Source organism: Mustela putorius, unplaced genomic scaffold (assembly GCF_011764305.1).
Source record: "Mustela putorius furo isolate JIRA1106 unplaced genomic scaffold, ASM1176430v1.1 tig00000129_pilon_pilon_pilon, whole genome shotgun sequence".
In the NCBI taxonomy this organism is placed as follows: Eukaryota; Metazoa; Chordata; class Mammalia; order Carnivora; family Mustelidae; genus Mustela; species Mustela putorius.
Genome location: NW_025421290.1, coordinates 24,719,802 through 24,740,543, shown reverse-complemented (window position 1 = coordinate 24,740,543; position 20,742 = coordinate 24,719,802). Strand labels below are relative to the sequence as shown.

The following is a 20,742-nucleotide window of genomic DNA, read 5'->3' as shown; positions in this document are numbered from 1 at the left end:
CACCTCCCTTGCAAGGAAGGAAGGGGGCTGTGGCAGTGCTGTTATTTCTACCAGGAAAGACAGGCCCATTCGCCGTCATCACACTTCTGCCACCTCACTAAATCCCAGATAACGTTCATGTAATACCACAGATATTTGGTAGGACAATAATTAGACTCTAAATGGCATCCTAATCATTTGAGTGCGGTTGTGAAAATGTCACTTGCAAAAATCTTGTTTCCTTTTGGGAGCAAGAGCTCCTCCCTTCCGGTCTCTTATTTTGGCTTTTCCTAGACCAGCTACCTCTGAGGGGGATCCAGGAATGAGAAGCTCTTCTGGCACATGGAAGGGATTTAGCAATTACCTTCCTGGTACCCAAATCCCAATGACATGAACTGGGTGCATGGCAGTGACAGCTGGACACTAACCACAAGCAAGGAAAAGCCAAATTCAACAGCCAACACCCAGGGGGGAGGGGGCAGGAATCAAACAATCAGATACCCCTCAAATTTAGCCTGCAGCTTATGTCTAAAATCCACCAGTGTTAAAATAGAACAAATAACCCAGCGAACCGTCTTCATTATTCACCTCTGTGGGCAGGTTGGCTGTGTCCTCAAAGTTCTAGTCACAGAGATCCTTCCGCAGCTGAGGAAAATTTTCTTTTGTACATCATATATCCTTAATGAGTTAGTTGATAAATGTAATCCTTTGCAGTTGTGTAAAACTGTGGCTTTTTTTTTTTTTTTAACTTTAACACAGCACATAGATAATATTTCATGTCTTCACTTGCGGCAGTGAAAAACTACCTAAGCAATTGGGACATTTTGGACTACTATCTTTTTTTTTTTTTTAAGATTTTATTTATTTATTGGACAGACAGAGATCACAAGTAAGCAGAGAAAGAGAGGAAAGGAAGCAGGTTCTCGTGCTGAGCAGAGAGCCCAATGCGGGGCTCGATCCCAGGACCCTGGGATCATGACCTGAGCTGAAGGCAGAGGCTTTAACCCAATGAGCCACCCAGGCGCCCCTTGGACTACTATCTTTAAGACAGTGTCTGGCTTTATTTTTCCTTTACAGATAGGGAAACTGAGATGCAGAGGGAAGACAGGATCTGCCCAGGGCCACTGAAATCAGAGCTCTGGTGCTCAGTTCCGAGCCCCTATTTCTAAATTAATTACAAATAAAAGTACACACAACAGTGGAGTTTGAGAGATCTACTCCACAAGAGTCAGGGTCCAGGAAAGCTAAAAGTCATGCTTATGGGACTTTCGGCTAGAAAGAAAAGTCTCCCCTGCCCAGGTTTTGAGGAAACAGATGATGCCCATCAAATCTTGCTTAATAAGATTTCTCCTCTGAAATGAGAAATAAAATAGAGCAAACCCCTCATCCGTGCCCCATCCATTTATCTTTTTGCTTTACAACACCAATACTGCTCCAAGCAGAGGTTTCTCAAAGCTTTATTGCTTTGGCAAATGCTGAAATTAAAGGATACCACTGCCTCTGGCCATGGTGAGAGGAGTAGAGAGTGGGCTGTTTTTCAGAGGTCACGGTTTTTATTATAGAATTTGAATGTTGGATGCCATCCTCTGGCACACTCTCTGCTCAACTCTATGAAGCAACTGGATCGAGTTTCCCTAGCGAGTGACGGGTCTCCAGGGTCCTACTCAAACACTGTTCCATCCGCCGCTGTGCTGCTGTTGCTGCTGCTGGTGACTCTTGCAAAATCAATCACTAAATTCAAGAAACGGGTGTTTCGTTCGTCTATCGCTTCCTCCTCCACTGCCTCTCACCTCGGGTCTTTATCTGTTCTCAGTCCTTCTGCCCTGGCTGGGGGCCCTGGGTGTCTGCCCTTCAACGATGCCGGTAACAGTAGCCCAGGGGCGTGTCATACACAAAGCAGGTGCTCAGTGAATGCCTGAATGAAGGGATAAACCTGCCTGAGTGAGGATCCATTCTTCCGGATATCCTTTAAGGGGGCCACCCGAACAAGAGAGCACTTGGGAAGAGGGCCCACAAAATGCTGAGAATCCGAGGTCAATGCGCGTGGCCTGAGAGCCAGATCCGACCCGCTGCTTGTTGTCATAGAGCCCGACAGCTAAGAGTCGTTTCATAGATGAACATTTGCCAGCAGTTTGATGAGAGGAAATACTAACTTTGAGTCCCGATTAAGTGAACTGTTGTCTTCCCAAACCATCCCATTCTTCTCATTAGTGGACCCATGTTATAGAAAGTTGTACTCACTATTGTATTTTGAATTTAATCAAGAGAAAAATCTGTGGAAATTTGTTTCCTCTCTTGTCATACCTACACAGTATCCTTGATTTTGCCTCTTGGTTGTCAAAGCCTAAACTATTTAGTGTCTGGCTCTCTTTATAGAAAAAGTTTGCCAACCCTGAAACTAAAGGAATGAGATACTCTGTGCTCAAGGGAAGAAGACAATAGAACAGTTGCTTTCAATCAGATGGGTTGTGACTGAGGCAGAAGTGGCCTTGCCCTATTGTTCCAAAGAGATAGACTAGATGGAGGTTACAGGAGACAATCTTCAACTCCATCCTTTCTAACAGCCAGAGAGGAATGGAAGGTATGTATTATATACCCAGGGCTGTGCTGGCTATTTTACACCTATTGTCCCAGCATGTCTCCTAACTATCTCTGAAGTGGAAGCCCAGAGTGGCGAACCCTTCCCAAAATCATGAGCTAGGAACGAGTAGTGCCAGGTTTGGAACTCAGATGTGCTTTGACTTCAAGGCTGTTTTTTTCCACTATTCAATGAAGAACCCTACTAAGGGTCAAGCATTATCTGCCAAGGGATTAAAGAGGGCCATTTCCTTGAGAAAGCAGACTATCAACACCACTGATAAGAACAGTAATGTATACTTTGCATACGCTCTCTCCTCAATCCTTACAATAACCCTTAGAGGCAGGTCCTATCATTATCTGAAAATTTCCCCTTGGGGGATAGGTTTAGAGAAGTACAGGAATCTGCCCAAGTTCTTACCCAGCATATAAAGCAGCAGAAATGAGATTCAGATGAAGATCTGGAATCAAAACATGAGATACTGTTAGAAGGGTAACACTATCCAAACGATCCACAGAGTCAACACAATCTCTATGAAAATTCTAACAGTCTTCTCTGCAGGAATGGAAAAGCCAATCTTCAAATTCATGTGGACTTGGAAGGGGCCCTGAGCAGGGGGAAACAATCTTAAAAAAGAACAAAGATGGAGGATTCACACTTCTTGATTTCAACTTGTAACAAAGCTATAGTAATCAAAATCACATGGTACTGGCATAAGGAGAAACAATAGACCAATGGAATAGAACTAAAATCCCAGAATCCAATCCACACATATATAGTCAATCAATTTTTGACCAGGGTGCCCAGTCCATTCAAAGGAGAAAGAACGTTCTCTCAACAAATGTTGTTAGGACAACTGGATTTCCAAATGCAAGGAATGAAGTTGGCTCCCTATTTAAAATACAGAAATTAACTCAAAATGGATCAACATGCTAAATATAAGAGCAAAAACCATAAAATTCTTAAAGGAAAATATAGGAGTAAATCTTCAGGACCTCGGCACCAAAGGCACGAGCAACAAAAGAAAAAAACTGACATTATAGACCTCATCAGAATTAAAAGCTTTTGTGGATCAAAGGACATTATCAAGAAAATGGAAACACAGCCTACAAAATCAGAGAAATATTTAGAAATCATAACTGTTAAGGGTTTATTATCCACAATAAATGAAGAACTCCCCTAACTCAACAACAGAAAGACAAACAACCCAAATTAAAATGGGTGACAGTCTTGAAGAGATATTCCTCTGAACAAGACACATAAGTGGCCAAAAAGCACATGAAGAGCTATTCAACATCATTAGTCATTAGGGAAACACAAATCGAACCCACAATGAAACACCATTTCACACCTACTAAGATGGCTATGACAAAACAAAACAAAAGTAATGAGTATTGGCTAGGATGTGGAGAACTTGGAACTCTTATGCCTCGCTGCTGGTAATGTAAAATGGCGCAGCTGCTGTGAAAAATAGTTTGGTAGTTCTTTGAAAAGTTAAGCATAGAATTATCATATGAGTTGGCAGTTCCACTCTTGGATATATACGTAAAAGAACTGAAAACAGAAACTCCAATGTGTACACCAATGCTCATCACAGCATTATTCACGATACTCAAAAGGTGGAAACACTACACATGTCCACCCACATGGATAAACAAAATGTGGCATATACATACACGGAGTATTATTCGGCCAAAAAAGGAACGAAGTCCGATACATGCTACCAGATGTGTTATCACAGCAGAATGGGACCTCAAAAACATGAGGCTAGGTGAAATCAGACATAAGACACAAGAACTGCATGGTTCCATTTACATGATGCGGACTCACAGAGACTGAAAGTAGATGGCAGGAGGGAATAGGGAGCTATTGTTGATGCGTAAAGAGTTTCTGTTTGCGGTGATGGAAAATTTGGAAATAGTCATGAAGGCTGCATAATATTGTGAATATAATTAATGCCACTGAATTTTACACCTTTTAAAAAGGTTAAAATGGCATGGTAAAATTCCATAAGATGGCATGGTAAAATGCCATAAGAAGAGAGCAATGATACTTAAGTCAAGAAATGCTTCCATAATGGTGGAAAAGAAGGTGCTGGCGGCCATGTCAGTAGCTGGGATGCTTCGGGGCAGGCCTGCCATGCAGGGTCCTGGTCCCTGCTGGGTGACCCCTGAAGCTGGACCAGAGCTGGGATCTGTATGATGCTCTGTCCCACTTTGGGACCAGCTCTTCCTTTGTTACTATTTCCCAGCTACATGACCTTTACCCTTTGGGCCCACCTGGGGAAGACCTACTCATTATATATCCAGGGAAAATTTATCTCAAAAATCAAAGGAAAGGGAATGGGATGAGAAGGTACATTGGCTTTGAAGCACTGGTTTATTCAGCAGGTTTTTACTGAACACCTACCATGAACTAAACATTCTGCCTTCATCTCTCAGAAGTCTTCAGCCTTATTGGTCAGGACACACCGACACTGCCCAGGGAGCTTGGCACCCAGGTCAAGGCTGGGCTTCTGTAGTCCAAGTGGGGCTGCATGAAACACCAAACTCTAATAGAAACTGACAAATGGTAGGCCTGTGAACAGACTTAGACGTTCAAGTGTTTTTCACAATACTCCCTGATTAAATAAGTGTTTGGGTTAGGAATGTGTAAATTGTCCCTTTGGTACAAGCACTAAGCCAGACAGTTCTACCCACAGAACTATAATGTTGTTGAGATTTACCATAAACAAATGAATATGAGTTCAACAGGGAAGATAAAAATATCATTTCTGTCTCCCAAGCTGCCATAGCTATGTACAGGGGACACATACACCCTTCTAGAGGGACCCCATAACATTCTGTCGAAATGGAGCCACTAATAGTCAAATTCAAGAAACAAACCTACTTAGCAGTTTGGGTTCATTCTGAAAAACAGAGGAAGCAAGGCTTGTTGCTTTACTTTTAATAGCATGGGTTGTCATGCCAACTAGTGCTGCTGTTTAAATTGAAGGGGGAAGAAAAGAAGTGTTCCTTCCTACACAGACCTTTCAGCGAGGCTCACAATTAGTCTTTTAAAAACACGAAAACTCATCGCACTGGAGATATGGTAAACATTGTGCTTATATTTAAACCTGTCAGAATAAGGATGTGATAACCTCTGGTTTGTATTTCCTTTGTACTACGGTCCTGGCCCAGTATCTGGCCGCACAGTGCCCTGAAAAGAAGAAAGGTGTTCTGTGGGCACCCACGAGGGTAGCCAAGCTTGGGCTGGGAGAGGAACTGTCCATCTGAAATAAATACAACTGAAGAAACAGACAGAGAGGACAGTTTTCTCGCGAGAGCGGCTCTGCTCCCCTGCAAAGGCACAGTTCCTGAAAGGCTGGGTCTGCTCCATGCTGCAGGACAGACCAGAAGTGTCAGCGAAAACGGGAGAGCAGATGACAAGACAGGATGGGCACCACGGCAGAAGCACCCCGTCTTTTCCCCTGTCAGTGTGGGAGTGCTGAGGGGCTCAGCTCAGCCGGCGAGGCGAGCCAGCAGAAGGAGAATGGGCTGTGTCTGATGTGGAGCATTGGTGGTTGCAGACAAGAGAAGGCAAGAAAGTCTGAGGCAGGGGGAGGAGGTAAAGGGTCTTCTCTCCCAATAGCCTGGTTGTTGTTAAATTCTGTTTATAAAAATTTCCAACTGAAATAAAAGATCTGTGCAGCGTCGCTGAGGCTGGGAGGACCTGCTCACGGACCAGCCAAAGGGGGGTATGGCAGGAGCCCGTCGGCGAGGGGCACAAGCAGTCTGTCCCAAGATGTTGGGGGGCTGACAACCTGGCCCCGCACTTTCGGTTTGGTGTCCTGTCCTCCTTCCATAAGAGCGAGCTTTTGGCTCCCGGATCCTCAGGCCTTATGCCCTTTACCCCACAGTCTTGAGGACGAGTCTCTCTGCTCTGGGACTTTTTAAATTCCCATCAGCCCTTGGTGTACCAGCTATTCCTACTCTCTCAAGGGCACCCAACCTCCAAACATGGCTGCAACCCACCCAGTCTGTTCACCTGCAATGAACATGCCTTGGACTCACCAGTCTTCTCTGATCAGTTGTCTTTTCGTGTCTTTCTGCTTGATCTCCTGAACTAGACTAGAAGTTTCTAGAAGTCAAAAGACCTTTTTCTATACACACTGTTACTTCTCCTGTGCCTGGCCACTCCTGGGCATATGGTGGTGGGAACAGCACAGCAACACATAGCTGCCATTTAATAAACTCCACTTATTATCATGTAGTAGGTGCGGGGCTCTGCTCTGGTTAACTTACATGGTTAGTAAATCACCTCACAATGATCTGAGATAGGTATGGTTATTGTCCCCATTTTACAGAAGGAAAAACCAAGGCATAGGGGATTAATGACTTGCCAGGATCACCAAACTATAATCTGGGAGTGGCAGACCCGGGACCCAAACCCAAGCTTCCAGACACAAAGGCCTGGGCTCAGGACATACGAGGTTGCTGACCTGGGTCTGGGGTCTAAGGAGACAAGAGTTAGGGAGGAGTGCCAATGGAGGGGAGAAGAATGGGTGGGAACACCTACAATAATACATATATGACACTATTCCATTCCTTGAAAGTTACATAAATGTACATGCATTTACTCATAAAGAGATACAAGGAAAGACGGTCTCTACAATGTCAATGGGTGGTCAATCTCAGGACGGCAGGACTCTAAGTGACTTTTATTTCCTTTTCCATACTTGTCTGTGTTGTTTGATGCTTCAAGGAATCTGCAAGGTGCTGCATATTGCAAAAAAGATAATTGAGGAAGTCACTTTCTTGATGGGAGGAAAAGGAATACAAGACAAACGAAGTAAAAAGTGGGGCGGATGGGAAGAGCCATCAAATGTTTCTGCACAGAAGGGTGGCATGACACTCCTGTGTCTTAGAAAGGTCGCTTTGGCAACAATGTAGGAGGTGAAGAAGACACGGACCATACGACCACGATGAATGACAGCAACGGTAATCACTAACACTCACGGGGTCCCCAGAAGTAGTACAGGAAGTTTAAAATCCAGTGGCCCCCATAGCAGCACGACTCACCAGAGTCAAATGCCCACCACCGGATAACTGGGTGAAGAAATTGTGCTAGATTTACACAACGGGATGTTGTTCAACCGCAAGAAGGAATGAAGTTCCGATGTGGGCTACAGCATGGGTGACCTTGAAAACATTACTCTGAGAAAAGCCAGATATCAGATCACTTACTGGATGGTTCCAGTTATAGGAAATACCCCAGATGAGTAAATCCATAGTCAGAAAAAAGATTGGTAGTGGACAGGGACTGGGGGAGCAGGATGGAGGATAACTGCTTACTCAGGAGGGGGTTTCCTTCTAGGACTTAATAGAAGTGAGGCCGGCCTAGCAGTGAACGTACCAAATGCCACTGAATTATACACTTTTAAATGGTTACCTTTATGTTACGGGAATTTACCCCAATTAAGAAACAATACAGTTAACCTTTTAGCCTAGAGCCCTGAGAAGACGGAAGGGCAGATGAGAAGAAAAGAGAAAGAAGGAAGAAGAAGAAAATCCCAGGAAATGAAGGAAGCAGGATCCGAGGCCTGGGGCCAGGGGAGAGAGGGTCTGTGCTTAGCCAAGGCTGGACCTTCCAAAACTGAACACCCAGATGTCAGGTGCTTTCTCCTAGATAGGGCCTGTTTTAGTTAAAAAAGACCTGAGACGACATGGTCATCAAAGGTTTGCTGGGGGCGGCTCCAACTGCAAAACTAAGTAGAAAGAGCAAAAAAGGCTGGAGCCGTGTATTCAAAGGCCTCACTACTGGAAGCAGACCCTGCCTCCCCACCCCCCCGACCCCGCCCCAGACAGCTGCCTTCGGCCTGGCTGCCTCCCGCTGCACAGGGGGTGGGGTGGGGGGTGCTCACAGGCAGGGACCTTGCCTCGCACATGGCTGAATCCCGGCCTTAATCACAGCCTCTGGCTTAGTACAGGGGACCCCATATATGTGTATTACGGAAATGAATGTCCTCCATTGTCTCTATCTTATCAGCTGATTTATATATTTAATAGATAATACACACATATGGTATACAATCCTTCAAGGAACATAGAGTGGTAAATTTCCCTTTCTCCCACCCTTGTACTCCCTTACCGATGAGGCACCCTCTGGCCCTGTCCTCATTGCTTTAAATGTGACCAGTGCAGTGAAATTCTGAATCGCCAAAGCTCTGGCAACCGGATCGGACCACCTAGTGACTCAGGCATCAGGTCATTGCCACAAGGTGGAAGCTATGTGTGATACCAAGACAAAAGTCACCGGAGTGAAAACAAGGCCCAGTATTCGGTGCTGGAAGGAGGCGTGTGGCAGGCTTGCAGAGGAATGCTGCTAAGGTGACAGCCGTCCCCCTACAGCCATTCATGGCATGACCAGAAGCCTGTGGGCAGGAGCCATCCAGCCAGCCAACCACGCCAGCCGCCCCAACCTCCTCACACCTGTTCCTGACGTCGGTGAAGTTCAAGCTGAGGAAAGGCCAGATTGCTACATGATGGTATGAAGGGAGACCCGCCAACCACAACCAGCCTCGGACCCAGAGAGATGCTTTCTTTAGTGGTTTGTCTGGAGGAAAAAAAGTTTACCAGAAAAGGACTCAACTGGGAGCTGGATGGCACTGTCCCCACGGAGGGGCTCCACAGTAGACACAGCAGACAGGCACTAAGTTGGCTGGGAGGGGAGGGTCCCGGGAAACCGAGGCACATGGAGGGGGGAAGAATCCGGGCAGAGTCCCAGGGGATGAGCCGCATGTGACAGGAGCACTGGGCACACTGCTTTATCTAGCCGGACTGCAAGGGGCTTTTTTTGAAGCCTGAGTAACCACTGCCCTGTACAGTCACCAAACCAAAGACTAAAAAAAGACCCGAGCCATGCAGGCTCATCTGTCCTCCAAGGCTCCTGCCTCGTGTGGCAGCGTCACAACAGCAGGCTAGGGGCGTGAGCCTGGCGCTCATCTGATTCCAGCCAATGTGTTACTATGTTTCAATCCCTGTCCCCAGGCCCTGAGGCTGCTGCGGTGTGTATAAATTTAGAAAGGAAAAGAAAAATAACATGCAAAGTCCACTTGAACAAAATGAGTTGTTTCCCTGTTTCCTTCCTTCCTTCCACATTCTCTCTCTCTCTCTCTCTTCCTTCCTTCTCCACTAAAGAAAGAATAAGCTGATCGTGGCACTCATTCAGTCCTTGCCTGGGTGGAATCTGGACTTCTGGGCTACTGTGTAGTAACTCATGACTGCAGCCCGAGGTTAACTAGCTTCCTCTGAAAACTGTGTTAACCGTTAAGCTTCCGTCCTCAATGTTCTTCAGAAGATGAAGGAACAAAATGACAGGACCTTGCACAAGATCTGTAATCAACTCGGGTCTCTTCTGAACGAGCAAAAGTCTTTAAGTGAAAACTGTGTTTCTTGACACGAGAGACGACACCCGCTCACCTGACAATCACATGCCTAAGGGGACCATTTCACTGGGAGTTATGCATCCATGTTTTAAACAGAGTAAAACTGGCTTTTTAAGGAAATTAGGATCACAGATGGGAGATTTGGGGTGATGGTAGAAATTACCCTGCAAGAGAAGCCGCTTGAGAAATGCTTGCCTTCCCTCACACAAACTCAGTGGGTTTGGGGGCCACTGCTAGGAAGTCGCCACCAGTGAATTCCATGATCCAATCATTTAACCCAATTCCCATTTCACAGAGTTAAGAGTCAGGCCAAGGTCACATGGCTGCCAGGGACAGAGGGGTCAGGACCTGGTCTCACAGCTCTTCTCAGTGCTGCTTTGGCTAGCACCGCACCCCCCCCCCAACTGGGAAGTACCAGACTCAAGGGCTCTACCTCCGACAGCATCTCATACTGGCCTCTTCTTCCAAGGGCAATGGTCAGTAGATCATAGACCACCGAGGCACTCTGCAAACTGATGAGACGGTCACTCTTGTGCTCGGGTGTTCTGCTCAGCACAGCGTCCCGGTTGGCCTGAAAACAACACAGAAGACAAGAGGAGCAGCTGGTGAGTCAGCCCATGCACACAGCTATCATTGCGTAGAGAAGCCACCTAGGCCCTCCTGCCCCTCGTGGCTTGCCAAGGGCCTGGAGACAAGGGCAGGAGCAAGTAAGGGGCTTGTCACCTTGGCTTGTTTACTCAGAATGCCCCAAGCCCTACAGCAGTACGAGGTATTAGCCTGGAGATGTGGAGCCAGAGGACCCTCGGGACCCACCAGCCGGTGGTTGCAGGGGGCTTTAGAAGCTGATGCCAAGCAGGGTGATGGCTCCTGGGCTCAGGCCCACCAGCCAGCCCTGCTGCAGACACCGCCAGTGCTCTGGGGTGGCAGACTCACACACCGGGGCGGGGGGACTGTCGTGTCTTGCCTGTAGGTGCAGCTCCTGCTCTGCGTTACACAGCAGAGGGAACATCCCTAGCCCCATACTCCCACCATCACATGGTGCCATTAAGTTCCCTCAGTCCTGCAGGGACATGTCGTACTTTTCCTCTGTCACGAAAGCAACATTCAGGTCCCTCTATGGCACCTTCATTGGAACAGACTACAAAGACTAATGCAATCCTGATTAGGGAAGCACAGAACAGCTGTAGAAGAGAAAGCAAGAAGCAGACTGAGTTTTGTTTTAAAAGATATTACCAGAGGACTCAGGAGAACACCTTGCCTCTTGCATATCTCCAGAGCTTGCTGCAGAAATACAGCAGGCACATTCGAGCTTATTAATCTCATCTATCTAGAAATCAAATGCTCTTTACAACAACGTGCTTTCATTACTTTTTGAAATTTAATTTCTCTAGGGAGTCTCCAGACATATCACATGTATTAGGGCCACTAAACAACTCTAACCATTTTCCATCCCTCCCTGCTAGGGAGTTCAGAATCAATTAAGTTAGAGTTTGCCTGTATTTTCTCCCCCTGCTCATTACCAGAAGCTTCCAGAATCATCCTTTCCTAGGAGGAGAGAAAGGGGCCCTCAGTTTTTCCTGTGCAAGTGGTAGGTGAGGCACCAGGGTCCCTGGTCCAGGCAGGGTGACAGCTGACACGCCTACACACCTTCTCCCTCACTAATGAGATGAAATGCCTTCTCTGTGTGTGTGAGTCCAAGCCACTCACTTTTAGCCATCTATCCGTACTTACTCACTTTAAAACTCCTTGCTCTAAAATGTCAAAGACAAATAAGAATATATGACAGGCCACTTCCTACCAAGTGAGTCATCTCTTACAGATACAAGCCTGCTTTTGAAGATTTCATTCTAAGGCTTTCTTGTGAGGAGCGACTTTGAGCCAACAAAGGAAGCTCTAAGGGAAACAGGGGCTGCTGTAAGGAGTCTCATTTTATTTACTTGCTATAAATGTTCCGTATTAGGACCAAGGCCTGGAAGAGAACAAAACAAAACAAAACAAAATACTACTTAAGAGAGATTTTTGAGTTGTGCCAAGTACATTTTTTAAAAATTGGTGTCTTTTGATTCGAACCTCAAACAGGTCCACAAATAAGAAATATCCCAGAACACTGTCTCAGAGGCAGTTCTACAAATGTAGTTCTGATTAAGCCCTTTCTCCTGGGGAAAATGCATTTGATTTGAGGTGAGAAAGCAGTACAATGCTAAACCATATCTTACAGGTGGAGAGACTACGGACAAACGATGCTTCTAAGTTAAAGTCAGAACCAACGAAGAATACAATTTTCTCAGACAACAAAAAAACACAGTAATTCTCATTTAGTTCTGAAATTGAGCACGTGCATTTTCTGTCTAAAAAACTGAAAAATCAAGAAGTCAAGAAACATGAAAGAGGCTTCCAAAAGGAACTTAGTTTAGACTTCTACCTACATAATTATGGAACAATTTACAGGGAGAACATAATCATTTTGGTTGGAAACCCAGACCTTCATATTTACTGATGATGTCATTGGGTTTCACCATCCTCTGAAGAGAGTTTCCAGAAATTAAATACCATAGAGCCACAACTGATGGTCTCAAAGGGATCTCAATTTTGAGTATTATTAGTTTCTATCATTTCAATTAAGGAGCAGGAAAGGTGGAGACATCATTCCCAAGACATCCACACTTGGAGCAAGCATTTTAGAGATGTGGCTCTGTTTTCCAAATTCTAAAATGGGAACACATGATCTGACAACGGAAAACAGTATTTTCGATTAGAATTGTCCAAGAAATAAAAAATGTGTGGTCGCTACTCCTTCATGACCAACATAACATTTCCCAACATAACCAACCAAGTGTGCCTGAAGGAAACTCACTGCCAAGCTGCGAGGAGTCCCCCTCAGAATGAGGGAACATGAGCTAGGGGGCCAACATGAGGGGGTCGCCCCCACCGAAGAACTGATGGCAAAGCACGGTGAGACCGGCTCATTCGAAAAACGGTTACCAAATGCCACCAGGTGCCAGCCTGTTCACATAGATGCCTTCCCCGGCCGTGCCAAGGCAAAGTAGAGAATGTAAATGACACCATTCTGAGTTACCAGCTGACAGTCAAGGAAAGATGAGTCCAGGGGGGCGACCTGTTTCCTTCAGAGGAAGGAAGGCCAACGACGTCAAAGAGCTTCCAAATAAAAAAGCAGTGGTAACTCAAGCAGTCTTGTCCTTGTAAACATCTCTGGGCCGTTTCGCAGAACAAGAAAACGCAAGGCTTGAAATTAAGGCAAGAATGCAAGCCTCCCTGACTAACCCCGCCTCTCCAGATCCCTCCTTCACTCAGCCCATCCGGCATTCTTCTTGGGCTCCATTTCTAAATCCTCTTCAGCTGGGTGTGTTTCATGCCTCCACTGAAACCACCTGCTTGGGGAAGAAGGCAAATACCTCCTCTTGCTTCGGTCACGATTCCTGTTCCTCCTCCTTCTCCTCCTGCCAGCCTGGTGAGGTGGGAGACATGGGAGGAGGCACTCTGATCTAGAAAGAGCAACAGACCACTGCAGGATGCATCTGTTTTTCCTGTTCTGGTCCTCAGGATTCCCACTCATGGTATGAGGGAATGCGTACGAGGACATCTAGGTCCTTCCCAGTTCCAGGAGCCCCACCGTCCTGTCCAGGTGTTCAGCAAACACCACTTACATGCCAAGGGACTGACTACCATGACACAGATTGCCTCCCACAACTTCAAGCCTGGGCAGTCATGCCTAGCACGACGCAGAGCAGAAACCCAATAAATGGTGAGGAATGAAATTCTAGACGTAAACTTTGATAGCCTGGCCAGACATTAACAAAACATTTCAAGGGAATCCAATGGCCTTGCAAAAACTCCCTCATGACAGCAGAGCCAGGGAACAGGAACGCGCTCTCACAGCCGGGGACTCCAGAGTGCCTTGGCGCAAGCGGGAGTCCAACCCAGGAGGTTGAAGCTGCTTATCAGGCTCAGCCACCACCCACTGATTTATCCCTAAACTCTCCCTCCTTCCCCCAGGCAAGTTGAGGTGGCTTGGAAAGGTTACCCTGGGGGGACTTCCTTCCCTTCTCAGGATTCCTCTGGTCTTCTTTCAGCTATAGTTTACCTATCCGCAATCGTGTTTGTGTCCTATCAGTAATCAGTGGGCAAATGAATGAACTCAGATGGCCTGTAACGGCTTGCTCCATGCTCCAGGCTGAGATTAACCTGCAAGGGACACCTCTAACTAGCCCAAGAATTAAGAAACATCCCTCTTCTTCGGGGTGCCTGGGTGGCTCAGTGGGTGAAAGCCTCTGCCTTTGGCTCAGGTCATGATCCCAGGGTCCTAGGATTGAGCCCTACCTCAGGCTCAGAGCCTGCTTCCTCCTCTCTCTCTCTGCCTGCCTCTCTGCCTACTTGTGATCTCCATCAAACAAATTATTTATTTATTCTTTAAAAAAAAAAAAGAAACATCCCTCTTCTTAAATCCCTGTTGTTCCTTCCCTCCCCCAACCCAGGTATCCCCCCTAGAAAGTATTATTTTCCCAAGTAAAATAGCCACTGTACTGATGGAGTGACCATATCAAAAACAGGACTGTAGGAAAGGGGGGTGGAGAAGAATTTGAAAGCACATTCTACTTACCATCGATTCACTAATCAGCAGTAACAACAGGGCTTCTTCAGTATTTTCTTGAGGACAAAAAATGCTGTGTAAAGAAAACTGAATTTTATATATGGCAATTTCAAGATCATATAAAATACAAGACGATGAATAGCACTAAATATTAAAAGCTAGATTTTTATGTAGAACCACAAAATATACTGTATCATCTGACACTTGAATTAATTTGCTTATTCCTATGGTAATCTATGGAATTTATACATTTTAACTATGCATTTTAATAGCAGGCAGCAGAGTGAAGTCAAGCTATAAAAACCAAAATAAAAGCCCAGAGAACATATATGCCTGTTATAGAGGCAGAAATTGAGATTGCTACAAACTGACATCATCTCAGTGATAAAACTTTCTCCTAAACCCATTTTGGGGGTAGAGACTGTAGACACCTCACTAAGCAGTCCGCTTCTTACCTCTCACTTGCTAACTGCCATATCTTATACTGTCCTTCAGATGAAATAAGAGATTGGAAGCAATTTTAGACTTTGAATAATTTTTCAAGAATACTGTAAGAACTTGGGCAAGTCACTTTAATTAAACACACGTGTTCTATTGTGGGGTGGCATGCAAGTGCTAGTTGTCTTATTAATCTATTTTATGGAAGTTGGCCAAGCTCTGACATCTGTGATTAAAAGAAAAAGCTTTTTAAACTCAATATTGCTCAAGATTAGAGAACAACAATAACAACAAAAAGCCCCAAGCCTGACCCCAACCTCCAGCCTTTGGAGCCTACTTTTTTGGTGCTTTGAGGATTTTTAGAGACTTGCAGCATTTTTTCCCTCTGTTCTAAAAGCTCTAGAATCCTTTGAGTAGAATTGAGAGTGTTATCACCAATTGAGCCAAACTCGATTCTTTTTCACAAAATGAAAGAAGAGAGCAACAAAAATGAAGTTGGTTTAAAAAAATTTCTGGATGTTTTAGAGATGATCAAATAAAGACTAAATTTACATCTGTGATGTGCTAACATCACAGTCATTTAATTTAAGAGATGGGATGATCCTCCCCACCCCTCAAAATGGCAAAAAAAAAAAAAAGTCTTCCATATCATCATTATAAATACTTGTTCTCTTTGAAGTGCTGGCAACTTTTGTATGGCATCAAAGGACCAGGAAGAGCAAGACAGAAAAAGCACAGGACCTGGTTCTCTTTCCGTACCTCTGACGTCCATAAGGGTAAGGAGACCACCTGTGGAGTGGTTCCCATTGCCCTTGTAGGGCTAAAATTTGGTGAAAAGTCTGGCCTGTAAGTGGAGAGCAGGATTCTGGGATTTGCAGAGAACTTCTTTAAACAGGAAGCTTGAGGGGAGCTGGGATTTTCGATGACAGAAGTCTTCTTTCCCCTTCAATTCAGAAATAGAGCCTACAGGCTTTGAATGAAGAGTGCTCCCAAGCATGTGTGTGTGTGTGTGTGTGTGTGTGGTGTGTGTGTGTGTGTGCCCACCCAGCAATCGTTTCCTGCCATCCTGGCCATGCTTCCATACCATGGGGACCTTACCAATGGAGCAGTAACATTAACCATTTTTTCCAGGGCGGCTAGCCAGTTCTACATGGTCTAGACTAATTGAAAAGAAGAGAGCCCATGCTAATTGTGACTTAACACCAGCCAATTCAGTCCATGGATAATCCCCAAATTCCATCTGAGCCATCCAGCCTGCTTAAATGCTAAGTTGTGTTATTTTTACCAGAGCTGCTAACAAGTAGCACATTAACTGATTCTAATTCCACTTCCTCTACCCTTCCTTTTGAGGCAGGAGAGATGGGACTCAGGAGTGCGGCAAACTCTCAGAGCTGGCAGGAAGAAATGGGCAGAGAGAAGAGGAGGAACGGCAGTTTTAAGAGACATGCTGAAAAACTATACACCAGAACGCCCCTTCCACTACGTGTGGATTCTCTGGACCCCCTCTCTGGCCATTCCTCCCCTGTTCTCTGTTGAAGGAGATATAGAGCTCAGAGTAGATGGTAGAAAACACTGGGCTCCTTTGTGACAATCTCCTCTGTGGGCCCAAGAACATCGGGGGAAAGCCCTGGGTGCCCAAGCCTCAGGCTTGTGGAGTGGAAAAACTGGGGGCCTAGACCAACAGGACACTGACTGAAGGGCAGGGTGCAGGATAAGAAGGGACAGGGAGCACACAGGGCTCACGGACAGTGAGGACAAGCTGCTGGTGGGAGCACAGAGCTTCTGAGCAAAGCTCAGAACTGATGGTAATAACTGGCCCAGGCCCAGCCACCTTACTAACTCCTGGGCTGACCTTCAGGCAAGTTGCCCATTTTCTCACTTTGGATGAATTTATCTACTCATTGTCTGACTCTACACAAAAGGAACAAGAGCAAGAATCTTCACTTACGGATCGTGATCATGACCTTGCCAAGGCTGCCAGATCACAGCCCTTTCTAAAAATTTCCCCAGATGGGTGAAAAATGTCACTGTATGTGGTAGAAACCATCCTACAAAAGAAATTAATCCAATTTTATCCAAATGCAGTTCATCTTTCTGTCATCTTTAGCTATTACACAACCAATGACGAGTTGGATGTCTGAAAGTCAATGGCACCATCCAGGTGTCAATGCAGACTCCAAGTAGGTGCAAGGAGGGCTCCGACTGTTCTCCAAGGAGAACACCTCCAACTCACAAGGAAGTTATGTGTAAATGACAACATCAATTCCAAGGCCCAGCAATAGTGTCTTTCTAGTTTTTTTTTTTTTTTAAGATTTATTTACTTATTTTTAGAGAGAGAGAATGAGTAGGGGGAGGGGCAGAGGGAAAGGTGGGAGAGAATCTCAAGCAGACTCCCCACCAAGCAGGGAGTCCAACTCCGGGCTCAAGCCCGCGATTGGTGAGATCATGACCTGAGTGGAAATCAAGAGTCGGATGCTCCATTCATTGGACCACCCAGGCGCCCCTGCCTTTCTAGTTTTAATATGCCAGGCCCGGTTGTGAAACCCCTAGAGAATTCCCAGAGAAATACAGCCTCTGAACCACAGCCAGTGGATAAGAGCTAAAAAGAGTCAAAGCCCACGGTGGCTGCAGCTCTGCTTCGTCCCTGAGTCACACGGTTAAACGTGCTGAGGCAGAAAGTACCTCAGTCTCAGGTCTGTGTGGAAGGACAAAAGTTCTAAGAAAGGAAAAGGACTTAAATTAGTCATTGAGAGTACCTATTGGTTATGAGGGATCGGCTAGTCCGACCTGAGGATCACCCTGGCACACAATTCCAGACAGGCCAACACCCCGTCGTGACGAAAAAGAAGGGTCCTCCATTCAGATCAAGTCCACTCAGCCATGCTCTGGAGTGGACTGGGAGAGTCCCACAAAGCCTACGTGGAGGCCACCGGAGCTTTCCCTGACCCTTCAATGCCCCCATCTTCACACTTTCAACAGTGTCGTCATCCTTCCCCAAATCCTGTGCCCTGGCTCAGGGAGGTTCAGACCTGTATTTAGAAGTCCACAACAGTCACCCTCTCCTGCAGGGCCTACAGAGGAGCTGAGCACCACGTCTGGCTCCCAGCTTTCGGTAAATGTTTTCATCACCCACTTTTTGACACAAGAGTAGTTTTTAATCTCCTTTCTTACTTTGTGCTAATCATGAAGTCTAACATGTGTTTAATGATCTAAGCCATCTCAAGTGTTTTTTTACAAGGAGAAACACAACAGCAGGAAGACATCCCTGATGTGCGTGCACTAAGGAACATGTGTGAAAATGTTCACTGCAGCACATTCTAGAAGAAGGATAAACCAAAAAAAAATCTGTATTTTAGGTGCTATGATGAAAAATGAATGAGCTCATGTGATAGAAAATGCTCAGAAAGGAGGACAGTTAGATAAGGTGACTGGGGAATACCTTTCTGAGAAGGTAACGGTCAAGCTATTTGGACCTGGGCCTGAATGAGATGGAAGCAGCCCCATATGCGAAACGATTCTAGCATCCATCACGAGTAGAATGGATCAATATATTGGAGTATATACGGTAAATTTCATAATAACGGAAACAAACTCCGGCTGCATGCAGAAACACAGATGAACCTCTCAAACATAATATCAGACAGAAGTTAAACAGATGAGTTTTTAATATATTATTCCAGTCATATAAATTTCAAAAATGGCCTATACTAATGATTGGGCTAGGACTCAGGATGGTTACCCTTGGATAGAGGCAGTGATCAGGAGAGGGTACAAAGAGGGCCTCAAGGGTTCTGGCAATGTCTGTTTCTTGATCAGGGTGCTAATTACATGGATGTGTTCATTTGGTAAAAATTCATCAAGTTTTATACTTTCGGTTCGTGTATTTCTTCCAGTATGTGTTATGTGTCAATAAAAAGCTTACTTAAAAAATAAAGCGGGGTGCCTGCGTGGCACAGTCAGTTAAGTGTCTGACTCTTGGTTTCCACTCAGGTCATGATCTCAGGGTCCTAGGATTGAGCCCTGCGTTGGGCTCTGGGCTTGGTAGGGAGTCTCTCTACCTCTCTTTCTGTTCCTCCCGAAATAAATAAATAAATCTTTAATAAATAAATGAGCAAAGGTCAAAAAAATTCCTCACAGAAAGACCTAGAAGGAAGAAAGTAAAGAGGTCCATGTGATCCCTTTCCTATCTAGGATTGTCAAGAGAATGAGCACCCTGTTTCCACCCCAGGTCCAGGCCACAGTGACAAGGAGTGGAGTTTTCTGACAGAGCTCACTTTTCTGTTGTATTCCATTATGACCAGCTATTCTGAATGGTTCTTGTGATCTGCTGGAGCTGGAAGGCTCTGTGCTCACACTTCTCATAAGGGACTAAGGAGGGGAAGCGTTTGAGACTATTGGCCAAGATGGGGTTTAATCATTATCTGTGGATTCCCTTTTTTACCCGCCAAGCAGTATAACTGAATTGGTATTAATATCCTTTTTGCCTAATTAGAGAGTCCTGGTGATCAGGGAGCCCCAAGACAAGTATAATCCCAACAAGGCTTTCTTTCTCTCTTACCTAATAAACCAGAATTATCATTGTGAACAAACAAAACTAGAAAGCTCAGAACTGATGGTGATAACTGAAAGAATAAGGATCAGTGTGGAAATTAATAAAATTTTAGTGAACAGAGACACAATAGAAAAAAATGAACAAATGAACAAAAAAATGAACAAAAAATGAACAAAACCAAAGTTGGTTCTTAAAAAAGATCAATGAAATTTGTCAAAGATTGACTTAGCATCTGAAAATCCATTAATGTAATACATTACATCAACAGAATAACGAATGTACATGATTTTCTCAATTGATGCAAAAAAAGCACCTGACAAAATTAAATACCCTTTCAAGATAAAGAGTACTCCACAAACTAGCAATAGAAAGAACTTTTCATCCTGATGAAAGGTATTTATGAAAACCCACAACTAATTTCACACTCAATGGTGGAAAACTGGATGCTTTTTCCCTCCTAACATCAGGTATAAGACAAGGATATCCACCAATCCTTGCCATTTCTATTCAACATTGTACTGGAGGTTCTGGCAAAGCAATTACGGAAGAAAATAAAATAAAAGCCATTAAGTTAGAAAGGAAGAAGTAAGACTACCTCTATTTGCAGATGACATATTCTGGTATGTGGAAAATCCTAAGGAATCTAAAATACTATTTGAACAAATGAACAAGTTCAGCAAGATTGCAGTATATAATAACATCAATACAAAAAATCAACTGTATCTCTCTATACCTGAAATGAAAAAACCAAAAATGAAATTAAGAAAACAATTCCATTTATGGCAGTATCCAAAAGAATAGCAGGCACACACACAGTAAGTTTCAAGAAAGAAGTAAAAAACTTACACTCTGAAAACAACAAATCACTGTTGAAAGAAATTAAAGAAGACCGAAATAAATGAAAGACGTCCCATATTCATGGATTAGAAGACTCAGTATTGTTAAGATGGCAATATTCCTCCAAATTGATCTATAGATTCAGTGCAATTCCCATCAAAATCCTAGCTGCTTTTTTTCTTTTCTTTTCTTTCTTTCTTTTTTTCAGAAATGGACAAACTGATACTAAAATTCATATGAAAAAGCCAAGGGATTGGGGATGGTGAGGTGACACCTTAGGGGCACTAGGTTTATTTTCAGGGTAAAAAAAATTTTCAAAGTTG

The 20,742-nt window shown here is 44.7% G+C and overlaps 1 protein-coding gene across 4 annotated transcripts in view; it reads right to left on the bottom strand.

Moving 5' to 3' along the window:
• Nucleotides 1–20,742, bottom strand: part of TTC7B (tetratricopeptide repeat domain 7B) — a 246,923-nt gene that overhangs the window by 110,041 nt on the left and 116,140 nt on the right. For all 4 annotated transcript variants that reach the window (XM_045071285.1, XM_045071294.1, XM_045071298.1 and 1 more), the window contains 2 exons: nucleotides 14,602–14,665; nucleotides 10,417–10,554 (listed from right to left, as the gene is read on the bottom strand). In XM_045071285.1, the coding sequence (XP_044927220.1) occupies nucleotides 10,417–10,554; nucleotides 14,602–14,665 (202 nt within the window). The remainder of the gene's footprint in view (nucleotides 1–10,416; nucleotides 10,555–14,601; nucleotides 14,666–20,742) is intronic.